Source organism: Leptonychotes weddellii, chromosome 2 (assembly GCF_054177405.1).
Source record: "Leptonychotes weddellii isolate Sample4059 chromosome 2, ASM5417740v2, whole genome shotgun sequence".
In the NCBI taxonomy this organism is placed as follows: Eukaryota; Metazoa; Chordata; class Mammalia; order Carnivora; family Phocidae; genus Leptonychotes; species Leptonychotes weddellii.
The window spans coordinates 126,834,462-126,853,140 of NC_138370.1; the positions used below are offsets into that span (position 1 = coordinate 126,834,462).

General features: G+C 38.5%; 1 protein-coding gene across 1 annotated transcript in view; it reads right to left on the reverse strand.

Annotated features, from left to right (window-relative positions):
* Nucleotides 1-18,679, reverse strand: part of SLC4A4 (solute carrier family 4 member 4) — a 278,229-nt gene that overhangs the window by 41,072 nt on the left and 218,478 nt on the right. The window contains exons 17-19 of the mRNA XM_081813147.1: nt 14,611-14,683; nt 14,033-14,224; nt 516-629 (exon numbers count right to left, since the gene is read on the reverse strand). Of these exons, the coding sequence (XP_081669273.1) occupies nt 516-629; nt 14,033-14,224; nt 14,611-14,683 (379 nt within the window). The remainder of the gene's footprint in view (nt 1-515; nt 630-14,032; nt 14,225-14,610; nt 14,684-18,679) is intronic.

Sequence of the window (18,679 nt, forward strand, 5' to 3'; positions counted from 1 at the left end):
ATTTATAAAATGAGTAATTCCTATATCTTCTTTGTAATAATTAAAATGCACATTACATACAAACGTGTGTGTATATGGCAGGTAGTTTGATAGCAGGAAAAGAGCACTGAATTAGAAATATAATCTTGGGCATTTTCTTTAAATCTTTATGAGCTCCAACATCAATTTCATAAAATCAAGATGATGATAGTTACATTACATCCTAGAATTACTATACGGATCAAGGTGATAAGTTGTATGGAAATATTTTGGCTCATCTTAAATTCTCCAAAAATATAAAGCAGAGTTTGTATTTGTCAATAAAAATCAATATAATGTGAACCTTGCATTTGATCCTAATCAGGCATTTGATTTTAGTGAAGATATAGACAGTGTATACACACGCCTAGCAAAAGACCACCTCTGAAATAAAGAAACAGATAATCACACAAAATGAACTCAAAAACATGCAACAAACTCTAACAGGGGAAAGAAAGCCATAGAGTCCCAGGAATGACCAGCAGAAGTTCACCTACCTTGAATTCGCTTGGCACAATTAGTTTTGGAGTATCCACACCTACCAGGGCATCTATTACACAAAAGATGAGAATGGACAAGATAATGGCAAAGTCACTGATCAGTTTTCTTGCCTGAAAAAAAATAAAAAAGAAACCAGGGACTGCTTAGCACTGGATTAATATATTTGCCTGTGTTGGAAATGAACAAAATATTCTGTATTGGCTAGTGGTTTACAGTACCAGCGTCACCAGCAAATTAAAGGAGGTGTCACACTGCAGAGAGATTATTTTTCACATTGTTTTTGCATCACTTTCTCATCTGGCCAGAACTAATCTAATCGCACAGAACAGATCAGAGAGAGAAAGAGAGAGAGAGAGAGAGAGTGTGTGTGTGTGTGTGTCTGTGTTTGTGTATGTGTGTGTGTCTAGGCAGGGGAAGGGAATTACAAATAACATATTCCTGAAATACTGTACAAACCCTCTTCCTGTATGCAGCACAAAGGATATGCAGGTAAGGATGAAATCTAAAAAAATCTACACAAAAATATAGAATTCTGTTTATCATTTTGCGAAATAGCATTGTGTGTATAGGGCAAGATAATTCCATAAAGTAACCTGAAAACACTGTGAATCTAGCAGGAGAGGGGTTACAAGTTCTAGGGGACTGAGTGGACTCAAGACTTCAGAGGAACATGAAGTGATGGGAGAGAGAAATGATGACATCACTACCTCTGTCAAAGAAAATCCTTTTCGCTGTAGGCTACTGCTTAAAGTCTCCTGTATGTGGGGCATCTCTTCACCACCACTTCTTAAGTGGTGGTTGCCATTGGTTGGCAAACTCGAAGCTTCCAAAGTATCCGCCTCTGGTCAGGTCAAGGGCTGGGGTTTAGGGGTTGTAACATTAAACCCAAACCTTTCCCATGGAGTGGGTGCAGAATGGTCATTCTGGAGCCAGCAGGGGAGCACGGGACTGTTTGCGGCTCCTGTGTGGTGTCTAGCGGCACTGATAATGGCCTCGGAGCACTCTAGAGCACAGACGCCTGTGTCCCCATAAGTATGGACACATGGGGGTGCATAATCTGATCATTCCACAAGAATTTACTCAGCACCTTATATTTTGGTGCTAGGGATACCACAGTGAACAACATAGACACAATCCATGTCTTCATGAAGGTCACATACCCAAGGAAGCCTGCTTCTAAACAAATCAGGGTGGATTCAGCAGTTATGAGGTTTCCTTAGGGTGAGCAGTCAGTGTTCTGGTACTACCAGATGAAGAGAGATCAGGCAGGGGCTGAGTGGCTGACAGTTCTGCAGTAGGGGGACTACTGCAGTCAGATGTTCAGTAGGAATGGAACTGAGGAATGGAAGTACTTGGAAAGGTGGGTAGGCTGAAGGCCATCATTGTGTTCTCTTCTTCACCGCTGCCCGGCGCCAGGAGCCTTGGGTCCTAACTAGCAGCAAGACCAAAGATGGCCCTGTTGGCTAGGAGTTCATTTCCCTTTTGAAGGGCTGGGTTCTGCTAGGCTTAGCTCTCTTGAGAAGTCACACAAAGAAGCAGAAAGACAGCCATGGGCTATGTTAGGGGCAAATTAACACCAATTATATACAACAGTGTCAAGCACAAAAAGATGGCAGGGATCAATACGGGGAGAAAAATACAGTGCAGCGGTTAGGAGCACAGTTTCTATAGTCAGGTGACCTTGGTTGGAACCCCAGCACATTCATTTTCTATCCGAAAATATCTATCCTTTCTTAGCTTCAATGACTCCATGTGCAAAATGTAGCCAAAATAATCCTTACAACCTCACCGGTTTGTTACAAGAATTAAGTAAGATAAGCCATGAAAGTGCTTAACATAACATCTAGAACATAATAAACTCTCCTAATATATGTCAACTGTTGTTTTTTCAAGTTCCATGAGGCCTCTTTGGCTGCAGAAACCACTGGAATAATTAAATAATCTACCATCAGGAGGTCTTTAGAGGGAATCATCAATTCCAAAAAACAAGATATAAAAGCCCAGTAATAATATAGAACTGCCACTCGACTAATTTTGGTTGGAAGTATCTGGAATCCCTGCAGAAAAAGGATGTTTCCCAGGGCTCAGTACTGGAGGAAACTCCCATCTCTTAAGTTTTGTGCAAGTAAGTGTTGACACAGGCAGTTCAGGATGGTCTGGCAAACATGGTCATATGAAACAGGTTCAGGAATATATTAAGATGTTACAACAATCTCTCCGGTCTAGTAGGTCATAAATCACTGGAAGACCAGAGGTCTTTTTGCAAAGGCAAAAAAGAAGTTATCTCTTTACGACCCTCCCAGTCCTTATCCAGTAAATCCAACTTATTGACAATTTAGACACGTTAGAAGTTGTTCAAAAGGGGGGGGATCGTTATTAAAAAGACAGTGCTCCTCCTTTTTCTCATCAACAGAAGTAGAGGGTAGCAAATGAATCCAATCTTCAATTCCTTGGTAGACAGCCCCAGCGCGCCTGCACTTCTGGCCCTGCTAGGGAACAGACCTACATGACTGGAATCACTACCAGACACCTGGGACATGTTGCTTCTTTAGTTAGGAGAAGAGGCATTCTGAGCCTTCCATAAACTGAACACTGAAGCCCTAAACCTGCTCTTTCAGTAGTTCTCTCCATCTTAATTAATGGTAGTTTATTTTTTCCTATTGCTTAGGCCAAAAACTTTGAACGACCCATATAACTCCTCTTTCTATCATATCCTACATCTAATAGATCAGCAAATTACCTTCAAAACGTACTCAGGATGCTGTCACTTCTCACCACCTCCATTGCTCCCTTGTCTAAGGCACCATTTTATCTCCTGTGGTTTCCTGCTTCTTATCTCATCTTCCTGGTTCTATACTTGCCCTCCTTCAGTACATTGTCAAGGTAACCCAGAATAATCATGTTAAAATTTAGGTCAGATGATGTGGTTGACAAAATAATGCCCCCTTAAGGATGTAAATGTCCTACTTCCTGGAACCTATAAATATGTAATGTCGCATGGCTAGAGAGAATTAGGTTGCACACAGAATTAAGGTTGCTAATCAGATGACCTTGAGATTGGGGATATGATCCAAGATTATTTTAGTAGGTCCAATGTAACCACCAGGTTCTCATAAATGAAAGGGGGAAGCAGAAGAGTCAGTGTCAGAGTGATGCACTGTGAGAAAGACTCAACTGGTCATTGCTGGCTTTGAGGATGGAGGAAAGGGCCATGAGCCAAGGAATCTAGGCAGTCTCTACAAGCTGAAAAGGTAAGGGAATGCATTCTTTCCCAGAGCCTCCAGAAAGGACACAGCCCTGTCAACACCTTGACCTTAGAGCATTGAAACCCATTTCAGTCTTCTGATCTCCAGATCTTAAGACAATAAATTTGTGTTGTTTTAAGCCAACATATTTATAACAATTTGACATAGCAACCATAGGAAACTAATATAAGTAAATAGATTATCTAGTTTAGTTTAGTTATTAGTTTCCCAAATTGATACACATGGTATATACACGTGGAAGAAATACTATATATATGTGTGTGTGTATGAAATATTATAAATTTGGAAGAAACCCTCAGCAACGGTATTCCTGTCAAATGTGGTACTATTATACCATAAATATAAAAGTAGCTAAAAAGACAAATATTAGTAAGATTCAGGACTACATTTCTTAAAATTTATGGGGAAAAAAACTACTTTATTAATAATATTGCTTAACCTCATTAAAAATCACAGCCAGGGTGATATGTTCCATATAAAATATTCACTTCTATTTCCCCTTCCTTTCCCTTAAATTGTACAGTACAGTTCAATTACAGCAGAAATCACTCCTGGAGAGTGTTTATGATCAGACATGCATTTCTAAGACACTGGATCCAGTTTAAACTTCATAGTAAGGAAATGGATTTTTCCCAGACTACTTTTGTATTCAACTCCAAATCCTCTAACTGGAAAAGGCAGGCAAGGGTGCTATTTTAGTAGACTGTTCAGGTCTTACCCTATACTAAAATTAAACTTTAATTTGAATGAGGGAAAACTGACAGTAGAACTATAAAGTGCCCGAAAAATGTCAAGTGCTGAGTAAATACAGCTTTTACTAGATACACCCTAGGACCTGTGAACAAGAGCTTTGACTTTAAGGAGATAAGAATCACTCTCTTGAGGTCCTTCTCACATTTTCAAACACATTTAGGAAAAAAAAAATACATGAATTTCCCTTCATGTTTTCTGTTTATTTTACTTTCCATTTTCATCAAACTTGAGCTCTTTCAAAAACTCCAAAACAACAACCTTTTATGTGCCAACATGTAAATAAAGAAATCAAATTAGAAATTCATAGTTTCTAATTCCCTTCTAGCTCTTCTTGGTAATGATTAGAAGTGCCAAAGTTTTCATGAGAAGTGCCAAAGTTTTCATGAGAAACCTGTTTCCACAGGATTTCATACCTAATCCTGTGGATTTGGGAAGTTTCAAATCTAGCTTGGACAGATGTAACTTGTGGATGTCCTTCCAGCCAAACACTAAGTCCCTCCAAGTTCAAACTTCAATATCCTAGGCACATAAACTATGACAATCTAAGTGAAACACAAATTAAGACAACTCATATATAGCAAGGGCTTGCTATAAAAAAAAGGTTTATTTTTTAATGGTAAACAGATGTGCTAAAATGTAAGAGAATTCCTACCTCCATTCATGAATAAGGCAAAGAAAAGTGTTTCAACTAAGATCCTTTTATATCAGACTGGTTTTGAGCTCTTTTATTTTTGTTTCCCATTTTTTTTAGTCTTTTTTTTTTTTAAAGATTTTATTTATTTATTTGAGAGCGAGAATGAGAGAGAGAGAGAGAGCATGAGAGGGGGAGGGCCAGAGGGAGAAGCAGACTCCCTGCCGAGCAGGGACCCTGATGTGGGACTCGATCCCGGGACTCCAGGATCATGACCTGAGCTGAAGGCAGTTGCTTAACCAACTGAGCCACCCAGGCGCCCCAGTTTACCATTTTTTTTAATTTTAAAAATGAACAGGAGAAAAATATTTCTGTCCTCTAACAGAATTAATTATAAAATATCTCAACTAATCTAATAAGAAACACTAAGAAACAAGCTTAAATATTTAAACTATCAAAGTAAAGAAGAAATTACATGGATAGGAAGCGAAATTCAAACAACCATACACTGTTCTCTTGTTCTGGGACAAAAACAACCTAATAAATCTACTATAAACATACTCTTCATGAAGGATAGTTCTTATTAATTATTAAGAGAGTCATAATCATGGAGACACCAGCAGGGAGAAGCTAGTTAATTTACAGGAGGAAAAAACGAATCTGGTTTCTCTGAAGCCCCAGAGGACATTTGGTTTTCACTTTGCGAGGGCTGCAGCTGGTCCTAAATTACCCGGGGAAAGGCTGTGTGCCTGCAGGGCGGCTCTCAATGGATGGAGCTGTTACAGAGACAAGTACAGAAGCAGGGACCCTGTGGGTTCTCAGTAAATATTAATTCATGATGTCAATTCCTCTCACGACGGTGGTGCTTGGAAACTGCTAAACAACAGTGTAAAAAAAGCATTTATTGTAGATGAGAAAAAGTATACCAGACAAATATGTGCCTTTTGGCAATCATGAAAAGGCATAAAATACCATGAGAATTTTGAAATTTGATCCCCCCCTGCAGTAGTCAAAGCATAGCACTATAAAAGAAATAAGCATTGATATCAGTATAGCAATCATAATACACTGTACTTTGAATCAATAATACCCACTATAGTTAGAATTCAATAAAAGGAAAGTCTGATTTAGACTCCAGGATTTTAATGCTGTGAATTCTAGAGTCAGAGATTCGAGGAACAAAGAAGGGAATTGGATTGGGCACTTCCTCTGGGTGGTGCTTAGAGCTTCCCGATGGAAGTCTACCTTTAAAAAAATTGTTTTTCCAAGCATGGAACAGAGGGAAGTAGGCCTATGGAGTCTTTCAGCAGGAATGTGAGTGAGACTTCAGCCCACTCGGGCCTCTTCCTGCATCCTGCTTCAAAACTGAGCAGCAGAACAAAAAAAAAAAAAAAAAAACCTAGTAAGTGTATGCCAGAAGCAAATGATCAAATCCCATGGGACATACTGTGTCTCAATCTGGCCACTATTATTCTAAGTAGAAAGTGAAAATCTGGAGCTTTTCCAGAGATGGGTAACCAGAGGAATAGGATTCCGGAAAACACACCGCATAAAAAACGATGGAAGGCCTTGAGAAATTGTTGGGAGACCCGTCTTCAAATATGTGAAGTCTGTCACGGGGAAGAAAGACTAACGTGTTCTGTGTAGCTCCTAAGGGCAAGGGCAGACCCCGTGGACAGAGGCTGTGGCAGGGAAATTTGTGTTTCTATCGGGAATGCCTTCAGAGATATGAGTTCCTGTTCTAAGAAGCATTCAAGCAGCCTACAGATGACCCCTTGTCAGAAATAAGAGGCAGGATTGGACTAGATGGTATTCAAAGTTCTAACACTAAAATGCAATGATTAAGACCCAATTATCAAAATTTCTTGGCCCTCTAAGAGGGTCTTCTTGATATATCCCCCCAAAAACATCATAATAAAGAGTTCTAGGGGCTCCTGGGTGGCTTCCTCGGTTAAGCAGCTGACTCTTGATTTCGGTTCAGGAAATGATCTCAGGGTTGTGGGATTGAGCCCCGCCTCAGGCTCCGCGCTCAGCAGGGAGTCTGCCTGAGATTCTCTCTCTCCCTCTCCCTCGGCCCCTCCCCTGCACTGCTCAATTGTGCTGTCTCTAAAATAAATAAATAATCTTAAAAAAGGAAAAAAGATTTCCAGGACTTAAAAAGAAAGGTGGTTTTATAATTATATCAAGGTACAAAAATTAAAATTTTAAAAAGAATAATTAAGTCATATGTACAAATCAGACAATCTGGAAATGGAGCAGGAGGACCATTTTGTGTTAAGGAGTGGATTTCAATGCTGGTGACTTTTCTATGATGTGCAAGTAAGCTGAAAGTGTTTACGACCAATGAAGTACCAGGGTCAAAATTATTGTCCATTGACTGCTTCTGTGCCACCATTAAAAGCTCTCACAAAACACCTGGCTGATCAGTGCCCCCAACCTTATTTTGATTAGGGCTCAGTTCAGGTTGGCTGCATTTTTTTCATATATCTATAAGAACTGAAGTATTTATAATCTTTGTTAAGTGTTTAAGAGGTTGAGCTAGACTTATAATCAAATACCCCTTTGTCATTCTTAAGAAAAAAATATGAAAACCAATATTGGATTAAACAAATTTGACTTTGAAAATTATATCCCTTGGTACAAAATAACACAAGAATTTGAAAATCAGATTCCCCTTCACTGACAACAAAGTCATTTTCTAAATGAGTTTCAAAGGCATGATGTGGTCTGACGTTTCTGCAAGAACCAGCCAAATGTCACCCAGCATTACTAACACTAGAATGGGACAGAGAATACATGCCCATTATTTCTTCCTAATTTTTGGATACATTATTTGTTTTAGTTTGATAGTTTTTACCATTCACCAGAGAGTTTCTGGGAAAAAAAGAAAAAAGAAAGGGGTGTCACCTGATTCTTATAAAGAGCTGTTTACCAACTAAACACATCCTACTTTAATAGAACTGTCACAGGCCAAAATGTCAACTAAAAGTCATGGAGGCAAAAATACAGCAAATTGTGGAATTCTAGACTGTTTCACATGGATAAAAACTAAATTTGTCACCTAACTATATTAGCTCATTATATGTCCATTGAAATTCCTGAAGCCCTATACTTTTTTATTATCCATAAAGCCAGTTCCTCAAAGACCATCATCAATTTACTTAGGTCACAGGTAAACACCAAAGTTTGATTCCACAGAAGATAGTAAGCATGAATGGAGCAGAAGGATCAAAATGAGTCACACTCATTTGAAAACCCAAAAACCTAATTTATTCAACAAATATATACTTAGTTCCTACTAGGGACCAGGCTCATGAATTACCCATCCCTACCACCTAGTATTGTATCAAGCACACATTAGGGTCACAATATATTTTTTTCAATATTGAATTAATATACTAATTAATTACAGAATACTGTTTTTAAAAAAGGATATTAAAGAAACTTCTGCTCAAGTGTCATCTAAATGAAGTGTAGAAAGTGTCACAGCTGTTGATGTTACCTGGAATTTACTTATTTAACTACCAATAACAATCAGGAGGCATATTAAAAAAAAATCTTGGCTCACCTGGATGGCTCAGTCAGTTAAGCATCTGACTCTTGATTTCAGCTCAGGCCATGTTCTAAGGGTCATGAGATCAAGCCCCATCTTGGCTGGGCATGGAGCCTGCCTAAGATTCTCTCTTTCCCTTTCCTTTTGCCCCTCCTCTCTCTCTTTCTCTCCCTCTCAAAATACATACATACATACATACATACATACGTACATACATACACACATAAAATAAAATAAAAAAACAAAACAAAATAAAATAAATAATCTTACCATTACATCAATTCATGTGAGGGTCAAAACTGTTACTTATTCTAATAGGGGGAAAAGAGGAAATTAAGTGGTTCCTAAAGAAAGACATTTTTATGCCAATTACAACCATCAGCCAGCCACACTATATTTGACTATATATCAAAGTATCAATAAATTTTGCCTAATTTGGAAGTTGCCTAATTTATGAGTTCTACTACTACTAATCACACTCCTGCTCTCAGCTACTCCTTCCATTTTACCAGGGCATGTGCAGGGAAGGCATCTCTGTTGCACGCATATGATCACTTGCTGGTATGGCACTCTGGAAGAGCATTTCAGGTGCATGCCCTAAGCCATCTGCCACAGAAGATCCCAGATGATGCTGTGATGCTCCTCAGGAAGCTCTGATGCCAAACGCCTTTGACCAAAGACTTGAGGCTCATGGAACAGACCAGTAACTGTATGGGGTAAAAGTCTGACACACACCTCTAAAAAGAACGGGGAGCACAAAGAAGACAAACAGTGGGGTACACTGGTCTTCCATTCATATTCCCCTCGGCATTAGGGCTCTCTGGACTGTGCCTGATATACAAATTAAATTCCTGATAGACAGGCTAATAAAGACAAACTCTTTTACCTTAAGTGCTCATACTGATGGATTGCCACTAGCCTCCTGAAGGAGAGAAAGTGTGGATAACTGACCCTGGTCTTGGCCAAGGTAATGACTGACAGAACTAGGGGAAGAGAAGTGTAAGTATAAGGGAGAGAGATTAGAGCGGGATAAACGAGGGGACTGTGACAAATTTAATTTGATTAAAAAAAGAAACTTGGAGAAGCAAATGTGATAAATATCATCTTTTGTCACACCAGACCTATTTTGTACCCCTTATCACCATGCTCTCTGCCTTGGGACATGGGCCTGTGTGGTCTGCAGTAGGTTCCCTTGCTCTCCAGCTGGGTTAGGCCTGGGAGCAGCCAGGGCAGGCTATCAGAGGAAAAGAGAGATCAAAGTACTTATTCCCACAGCTTTATTGCTGTGAGGTCGCCTCACGCTGGCTACATCCCTCTGTCCAAGGTCACAGCAGCTCCCAGCACAGCTTTCTTGAGGCTTTTCTCTTCTTCTGGGTTCCAGCAACCACTTCCTTGGCACAATCTTTGGGCCAGAGATGGACAGTAACAACCCCACTGCTATGAGCACTGGACACTACACTTTCCCTTATGGGTTCCCAAAACCTAACTGCACTTTTGTAAATAATGCTTAATAAACCCTTCAAATCATCTCATCCGAGTGTATAATTTGTTTCCTGCTGAGACTGATAGACCAAATATGATTCTGAGATTTTGATCTTGGGTGGCTGTAAGGGTAGATGATATTATTAGCTGAGATACGGAATACAGGAAGATGAGTATGTTCAAATGTGGAAAGAAAAACCACATTTTGAATTTGCTATGTAACAACTGTGGATCATCCAGAGAGAGAGGTTGGCAGCAGCTGTACGAGGGGACCTGGCATAAAGATGGAGATAATGATTAATTTTTTGAAATCTGTAACTCCAGATCATTGCTATAAGCTCTAGCTTAAAATGGAGAATTCACTTAATTTAGGAGATGGAGTCAGCAAACTGTCTTTAAAATTATAGAACACTCGAGCTTAAAAGGATGTTAATTGTCTTCTAGCTGAGCACTCCTTTTATGGGTGTGGTAACTAAAGTTCACAGTTAGCTCTCAAAGGGCACACTCTTAGTTAATGGTAGGGCCAGCACTAGAATCTACATCTTCTGGGTTCTCACATCTGTGCTTTGTCCATAAAACGCAGCATTCATCGCTCCTTCACTGCATTCCACGAGTCAGCAAGGATGGAGTACTGAGTCTGTGTCCAGCCATGTGCTAATTGATGTAAGGAATCATATAGAAGTAAAACAGTTTTCCAGCAGTTTACAGTCTGAATTGACTAACCTACAAATGTTTAGAAATGAGAATGCAAAAGAGAAATGACTGGGCAAGCTAAAGGAAAAGAGGATATTTTGTATGACAAGGGCACTGTCATCTAGCATTAGCAATTTGAGATTTTAGCAGTTTCATGTGAATGGCTGGTATGAGCGAGGAAGTAGTAACAGTTGGCTTGATTCTTGTCACAGCAATCGAGGACTGTCTAATTTATTCTGTTTAAGCATACAAGTTGTAATTGTAGAACATAATATGTAAGCATAAGAATCTATAAACCTATTGGTCTCTATCTAGAGAGACCACCCTTCTAAATGACAGCTTAAATCCAAACATATTTTGGCAAATGAGAGAGCAAAAAAGATGTTATTACTTGTGCATGTATGAATTTATGTATGTACTGCTATTATTTGGCTGTAAATATAAAGTGAGTAAGAGAGATGACAGTCTGAAAGCCTACACACCTCAACATTGCTCCTTAGAAATCACATATATTTTCTCCTCTCTGTTTTATCTTATGATTGCTATATACAATTCTCAACTATGCTGAGAAACCTCTTCATAGGAATTGCAACTGGAATGCTATCATTATTCCATTTTCACATGCTCATGACTTTCTCAGCAGCACTTATCAACATTGAGAAATGACCTGCTTGGGCTCTTATAAGGGGAAAATTCCTTTAAGTCTGAAGAGCTGTTATCAATTTGGGAGTTCTTGCTGAAGAAAAAGGTGATGCCTACATAGGCAGTTGAAATGATCTCTATTCATCTTAAGGTTGAAACTAGTTCATTTTGTAAATTACAACTTAACAATTGCTTCACACATTTTCTACTTTTCACCTGCTATGTCTATATAATAATTTCAGACTTTGGCAAGTAGGAAAGATAAAAAGGGTGATAATTCCCAAGATTTGAGCCAAAAAAAAAAAAAAAAGAGAGAAAGAGAGAGGTCTAATGAATTAAAAACTAAGAAGGAAAAACCTCAATAGGGAAGAAGAATCATCCTCAAAGACATTTACCTAAGGCATCTGGCCTACACAAAACTCGTACCATTGAAGAGGTGGATTAAGTAAGCACGTTTCTCTGTGTGTGAACTGGTGTTACAAGCTCAAATATCTTCAGGGATGGGCAGTTAATCTGAACATACAGAGCAGCCAAGTCTTAGACAATAGAGAGTTATGAGGACAATAACTATCTGAAAAGTACAGGTTCCATCTAAGGCCTCAAGCGTGTGTGCACACAAGTGTGTGTGTGTGTGTGTGTGTGTGTTTACACACTATGGTCTAAACAAAGAATGGCTGTAGGCTGAATTCTGCCTGTTGACCACCATTTTGCGATGCCTGTTTTAGACATATTAAGTTGAATACTTCTTTCTACATTTTACTTTGTAAAAATTTTTCATTCCTTGGCCCAGCTAGTTTGGGACATCTCATTATTGCTATGGTCTCAGTGCTGTGTCACCCTCAAATTCTTATGCTGAGATCCTAACCCTCCAAAAAGATTGTATCAGGAGGTGGTGCCTTCAGGAGGTGCTTATTAGGTCATAAGGGTGGAGCCTTCATGAATAAGATTAGTTGTTTTATAAAAGAGGCCCTACAGAGAGCCCTAACCCTTCCTCCATGCTTGGACCCCAGTGAAAAGGCACTGGCTATGAGCCAGGAGGAGGGTCCTGACCCAAACTTGCTGGTACCTGACCTCAGACTTCCCAGCCTCCAGAACCATGCGAAATAAATTTCTGTGGCTTATAAGCCACCTAGTCTATGGTATTTTGTTATAGCAGCCCAAACAAACTAAAAACAATTATCAATCCTTCCCTTTTCAATTTTATAAGAAAAATCAGTTTTTATAAGAAAAAGTCAAAAAATTTCCTCAGTGTGAATATATTATGCTTCATATGTAGGAAATGAAAGAAAGTAATTTCAGCAACTCTATCTCATGTCTTCTAAAGTCTTTCCACTCCTTCCACACAAAACACAAGGGTAGAAATTTCATGAGATTCCAGCTGCAAAGAGCAGCTCATTGATAAAAATCAGGTATAATCAGGATTACCTAAGAAATACTGACATCCTAAACACTGAGAACTGAATTGCAAAGCAAAGGGTTATCTTAGTTTCACTCTGCAGGTAAAAAAACAAAACGCCATTAACTAAATGTTGCTCTTATCTTGTAGTCTCTCCATGAACCACAGTTTTGACTTTACGTTCACCCAAGCATATTAATGGGAGACAGGATGTCTGCACAACCCAGCTCAATTATCTGTTTTTCTGCTCTATGGTATTCATCATTATGGGAAGGAAATTTTGGCTCAGATGATGCTCCTATCTTATACCAATACGGGTGTAACAACAACACAGTTTAAGTTTATTCCCAAAGCCCATAATTCAACTACTAAATTATCACATGTACAGTTCATGAATTAGAAATTCTACATCAAAATTCCTTGCTAATATGAAGAGTTTTTGCTTATGTACTTTAAAACTATGGATTTAAAAGGTCTTTTTCTTAAAAAAAAAAAAAGAAGAAGAAGATAGCAGGAGGGGAAAAATGAAGGGGGGGAATCGGAGGGGGAGATGAACCATGAGAGACGGACTCTGAAAAACAAACTGAGTGTTCTAGAGGGGAGGAGAGTGGGGGGTTGGGTTAGCCTGGTGATGGGTATTAAAGAGGGCATGTTCTGCATGTTATACGCAAACAATGAATCATGGAACACTACATCAAAACTAATGATGTAATGTATGGTGATTAACATAACAATAAAAAATTTTAAAAAATGCATTTCGAAAACTGAAAAAATAAATAAATAAAAGGTCTTTTTCTTACTTGTGCATTTTTAGATACTAGAATGCATCCCACTTTTTCCCTCAGTACAATAAGAGTTATGATAGAATGTACGACAGAATTATGTGAGCAAAATCCTTGGAAGGCTTTTCAAAGCTGGACTTCAATTTGGTTAAAAATACATAATACACACATGGACAAAGACTGGAAATCAATTTTTAAATGCACAAAATTGTATTGTGAAAGTTGAATTACAGGTGACTTTTTCATTCTGTAACACTGTATTATTGTTGATACAGTATAAATTCAGTGAAAGTTATTTAAAGCTTAGGTACTTACCGTGGTTGGAAAATAACGGCTAGTTTTGAATTTTTTCAGAGCCATAGAAGAGGTGTAGGTGCCCAAAAAGAGTATGAAAGACATGAGGGTGATATCAGGAACAAAATCACAGTTGTTCCCCACGAGCTTTCCTCCATATTTCAAACACTTCTTCGTTGACAAAAATGCCCAGTCAAAGGTAGCATTATGGTACTGAAAAAGAAAAACACAAAAATTTTTCTAGAGAACACCAACGCATCAAAAGCAGCATTTGATATTTGATGGGCTATGTAGGGATTAGGCTAAAAGTCTCTGCCGAACAGCTGGTGGGTAACCACTGGAGGGTGAAACTTGATGAAGTGTTAATGGAATAACATTGGTAAGGGAGGCCAGGAGGCTAGCAATGATTGAAAATACAATGGAAATGATGCAATCTGTTACCTAGTTTGAGCTACAGTCCTACAATCACCCATTTATTCAATAGAAACAAACCACAAAGTCCTTCTTTCCTGTCAACCTTCCTGAGAGTAAACTGAGACACACTAATATCCATAATGTGAGACTCTCTAAAACAACTTGGTTGTTCAAAAAGTACTTACTTTCGCAGTGCACAGCTTCTCTGGACTCAAGCTGATGGCCCTATGGTCAATGCTCTCTAAAAGTTTTATTAGGCTAACCATGAATTTACCCAGCACTTTCACAAAAGAGCTATTTCTTTTCTAAATAACTAGAGACTAGTGGTTTAAGGAATTAAGCTGTAAAAATGCTGATGGTCCCTGCGTTTTCAATTGCATATCCTGATAAAATACAGCTTTTTGTTGTTGTTGTTGACTCCAGGTCAGCTTCATGAGTAGTCAGTGCTAGAATACGCTGTAATGGGCAATGGATTTGTGTGGGGGTTATCTAATCTATCCCTATGTTACATGACCTCAAGCTCATGGGTCAATTTTCAAATTTTCTTCTATCTCATGAATTGCTATCGTGTTGTTAGTACTTCTTGATAGCAGCTAACTCCTGTTCCTATTTTCTGTTTCTAATATGCAGGAGACTCTTTTTGCTAGCACAGTGGGTAAGGCCAGGGCACTCATCCCCTAGCTGCTCGGAGTTTTAGCTGCCGCCAGCTCACACCTGCCTGCAGTCACATAAGACCTACCTCACCTAAAATGTGATGCCCTCTTGCAGCCACTTACACAACACTCATGGGGTGCTGACTACAATTCCCCTAAGTATGCTGAAAATCTTATGTGATGGTGTTTAGGAGGTGATTTGGTCATGAGAATGGAGCCTTGATGATTGAGTTTCATGTCCCTATAAAACAGGCCCCAGAGAGCTCCCTTGTCTCATCTACCACATGAAGACGCAGTGAGAAGGCAGCTATCTATGAACCAGGAAGTGGGTCCTCATCAGACACTCAAACTGCCAGTGCCGTGATCTTGGAATTCCTCTTGGGTCCAGGGCTAATGAGTATGTCATGTGTTAAAAGAAGAGTTCTTTGAGAATACCTTGCAAATACATATGGAAAGATAAACTTCTCCTGTCCTTTGGGGCAAGAGTTCTACTTCATACCAAACACATCATCAATATCCTTTACTACTCAATGAATTCTCTTGATGTAAGTAACCTGGTCATAAAAGAAGATCACACATGTAAAAGAAGTATTTCTGACCAGAAAGAGTCATATTGTTATAGAGCTCAAAAGGTAAAGTGCTTTACATAAGTCAATGAAAAAAAAATAAAATCTAGATCTTTCCCTGAAATATTTTTTTCTGTGTTAGTTTCAACTTATAAACAGCTGAATTACATAATTATTCCTTTATCAAACTCTTCTTCTGAGAGGTGATTAATCATGTCTCATCTTGTTTTTCAGATTTCTGCATATGGATGTTTTTAGCAGAACACATTTAAAGTTTAGAGGTCATAATACGTAACAGATTTCTTTGTTTTCAGATCAGCAAAAATTTACCATAATATCACTTCAGCACTTTAATATCAGCAGATTCCTTCTTTATAACCCAAAGAAGTAAGCTGTGTTAAGACAATTCCAACAGGCAATTTTTATTGATTTTCTTACAGAGATTCAGGGTGAGACGAAAAACAATACACATGTACATAAAAATGATAGATATGTTTTCTCATTTACATCAACCTAAAATGCCAATATCACTATTTTGTAAGCCTCAAGTGATTTTTTGTATTGTCATTCCAACAATTTAGCTTCCAAACCATCTAAGGGCTTTAATATAAAAACTTCCCGCAGTGTGCACAGACATCTCAGAATCTATATACACGAAGTTTCCCACTCCCATAAAAGTTTAACTCTAGCAAATAAATAATTCTATTTAAATATCACTGAAGAGGCATCTATATTATTTGTGTTATTTCAGTGTTATTATTCCATATAAGCTGATATCAATGAAGATTAGCTTCATAGGACTTTAGGCAGCATTCATATCACAAACTAAACATTAAGACAAAGCATGGTTCGGGGCGCCTGGGTGGCTCAGTCGGTTGAGCGTCTGCCTTCGGCTCGGGTCATAATCTCAGGGTCCTGGGATCGAGTCCCATGTCGGGCTCCCCGCTCGGCGGGGAGTCTGCTTCTCCCTCTCCCTCTGCCCCTGCCTCTGCTCTCTTTGTCTCTCTCTCTCAAATAAATAGAGTCTTTAAAAAAAAAAAAAAAAAAAAGACAAAGCATGGTTCATCTATTAATGGTGTATATATGTAAGTATAAAAAGTAGAGTTTTAGATAATTAGCTAATAATTTAATTGAAACACATCTAATTTATAATAAATTTTTACCCCAATATATCTCATTTTGTTATCTATGAAACAGAAACTTTTGGGTACAAATGATAATTTTTACTTCAGAGATCCATTCTGCTTTGCCTATGTAAAGGGAACATAAAAAAAGAAACTGTACAGATTATAGTTACCACTTGCTATAACCCAATAGTTTTCAAATTTTAATTATCAGTGAAATATTTCTTCATGTAAAACCTACCCGAAACCCCAATATTTAAAACTGATAAAACTGAGTTATTCTGTGCTATGTAGTTAAGAGGCATTGAGCTTCTCTCTCTCAATACCCCTGATCCACCTCAAGGCAGACACTGAGTTACCTCTCTGGAATCCTAACTTAGTCTGAGGGGAACACTGCTTTAAAAACAATGCTGTCTTATTAAAAGTTATCTATATCTGGGGCACCTGGATGGCTCAGTCGGTTAAGCGTCTGCCTTCAGCTCAGGTCATGATCTCAGGGTCCTGGGATGGAGCCTCACATTGGGCTCCCTGCTCAGTGGGGAGTCTGCTTCTCCCTCTCCCTCTGTCCCTCCTTACCCCCCACCTGTGCTCTCTTTCTCTCTCTCTCAAATAAATAAATAAAATCTTTTAAAAATAAATAAATAAATGTTATCTATATCTATCACTTATAAGTTATCTAAAATTGCCATGAGTAGTTTAATCCAAGACCGAAAAAACTATATCCCACAGGCCAAATTCAGCCTGGCCCCTGTTTTCATAAATAAGGTTTTATTGAGACATAATCATGCTCATTTCTTTACATAACATTCATCACTGTATTTGTGCTAGAACTACAGTGTTGAGTAATTTCAACAAAGACCAGATATCTGACCCGTAAGTCCTAAAATATATACTCTCTGGTCCTTTACAGAAAAAGTTTGTCTGCCTTGGTTTAATTTCTTGTCTAAGACTCCTATATTACTTTCCACTATACTTTTAAATAAAATCTTCATGCTTCATTCATATAGTACATCCCACATTTTTGTTTGATGACCTTTTATACTTACATTATTATTTCATGGATAGTGTTTTTGATACTGGTTGAGTCACTGTAAACAGTTTTGGTTTTGATCATTTGTATTTTCAAACTGTGGTAAGTCATAGAAAAAGCAAAAAGATGGAAATGATTCTTTCTCAGGTTCACACAACTCCCAAAGAATTTATCTGAAGTAAATACTGAACATAATATCAAAACAGCAGACTGGGAAAACACCCTCATGGGCTTCAATCTCAGCTCTACCACTATTTAATTGGAAAACAGAAAAAAAGTAACTTCACTTTCCTGTGCAAGTGTCAATAAGACTTTTCACTTACATGGCTGAAAAAGAGGACCAGGAAGGTCACTATGATCACAGTACAGAATAGTACTCTTCACATGCAAAGCACTCTGATTATCACTCAGGACGTCATGGTGGAAAATGTACACCAAGTAACACTGGCTCCTAAAAGAGGGCAATCCTGGGTTGGACATATCCAGCACAGATGTTAAGTGACCTGAAGAAAGAAATCCCTGAGCCCCCTGAAATATCACGTAAGATACGATGTGCGTGAGTGTGTATCTGGGAAAAGCAACCACGGATTTCATTAGAACCTCAAAGGAAGCAGTGATACAAAGAAGCTTTAGAAGCACTGCTTGGGTGCTGTCATAAGTGAGATTATTCCATCCTCACAGTACAACATTCTCTTTGTATGTCAACCACACTCCAGTTTTCATTTACTCTAAGAGCAAAGTCACGATCACAAGACTGACGGTGACTTGTTAACTCATCAGCAAATGTTCTCCAAATAAAATAAAAATTGTTTTGTAACTACTTCTTGGTAAACTACATCCCTGTTTGAATCCTCATGGGCATTTTAAATTTAACATGTCCA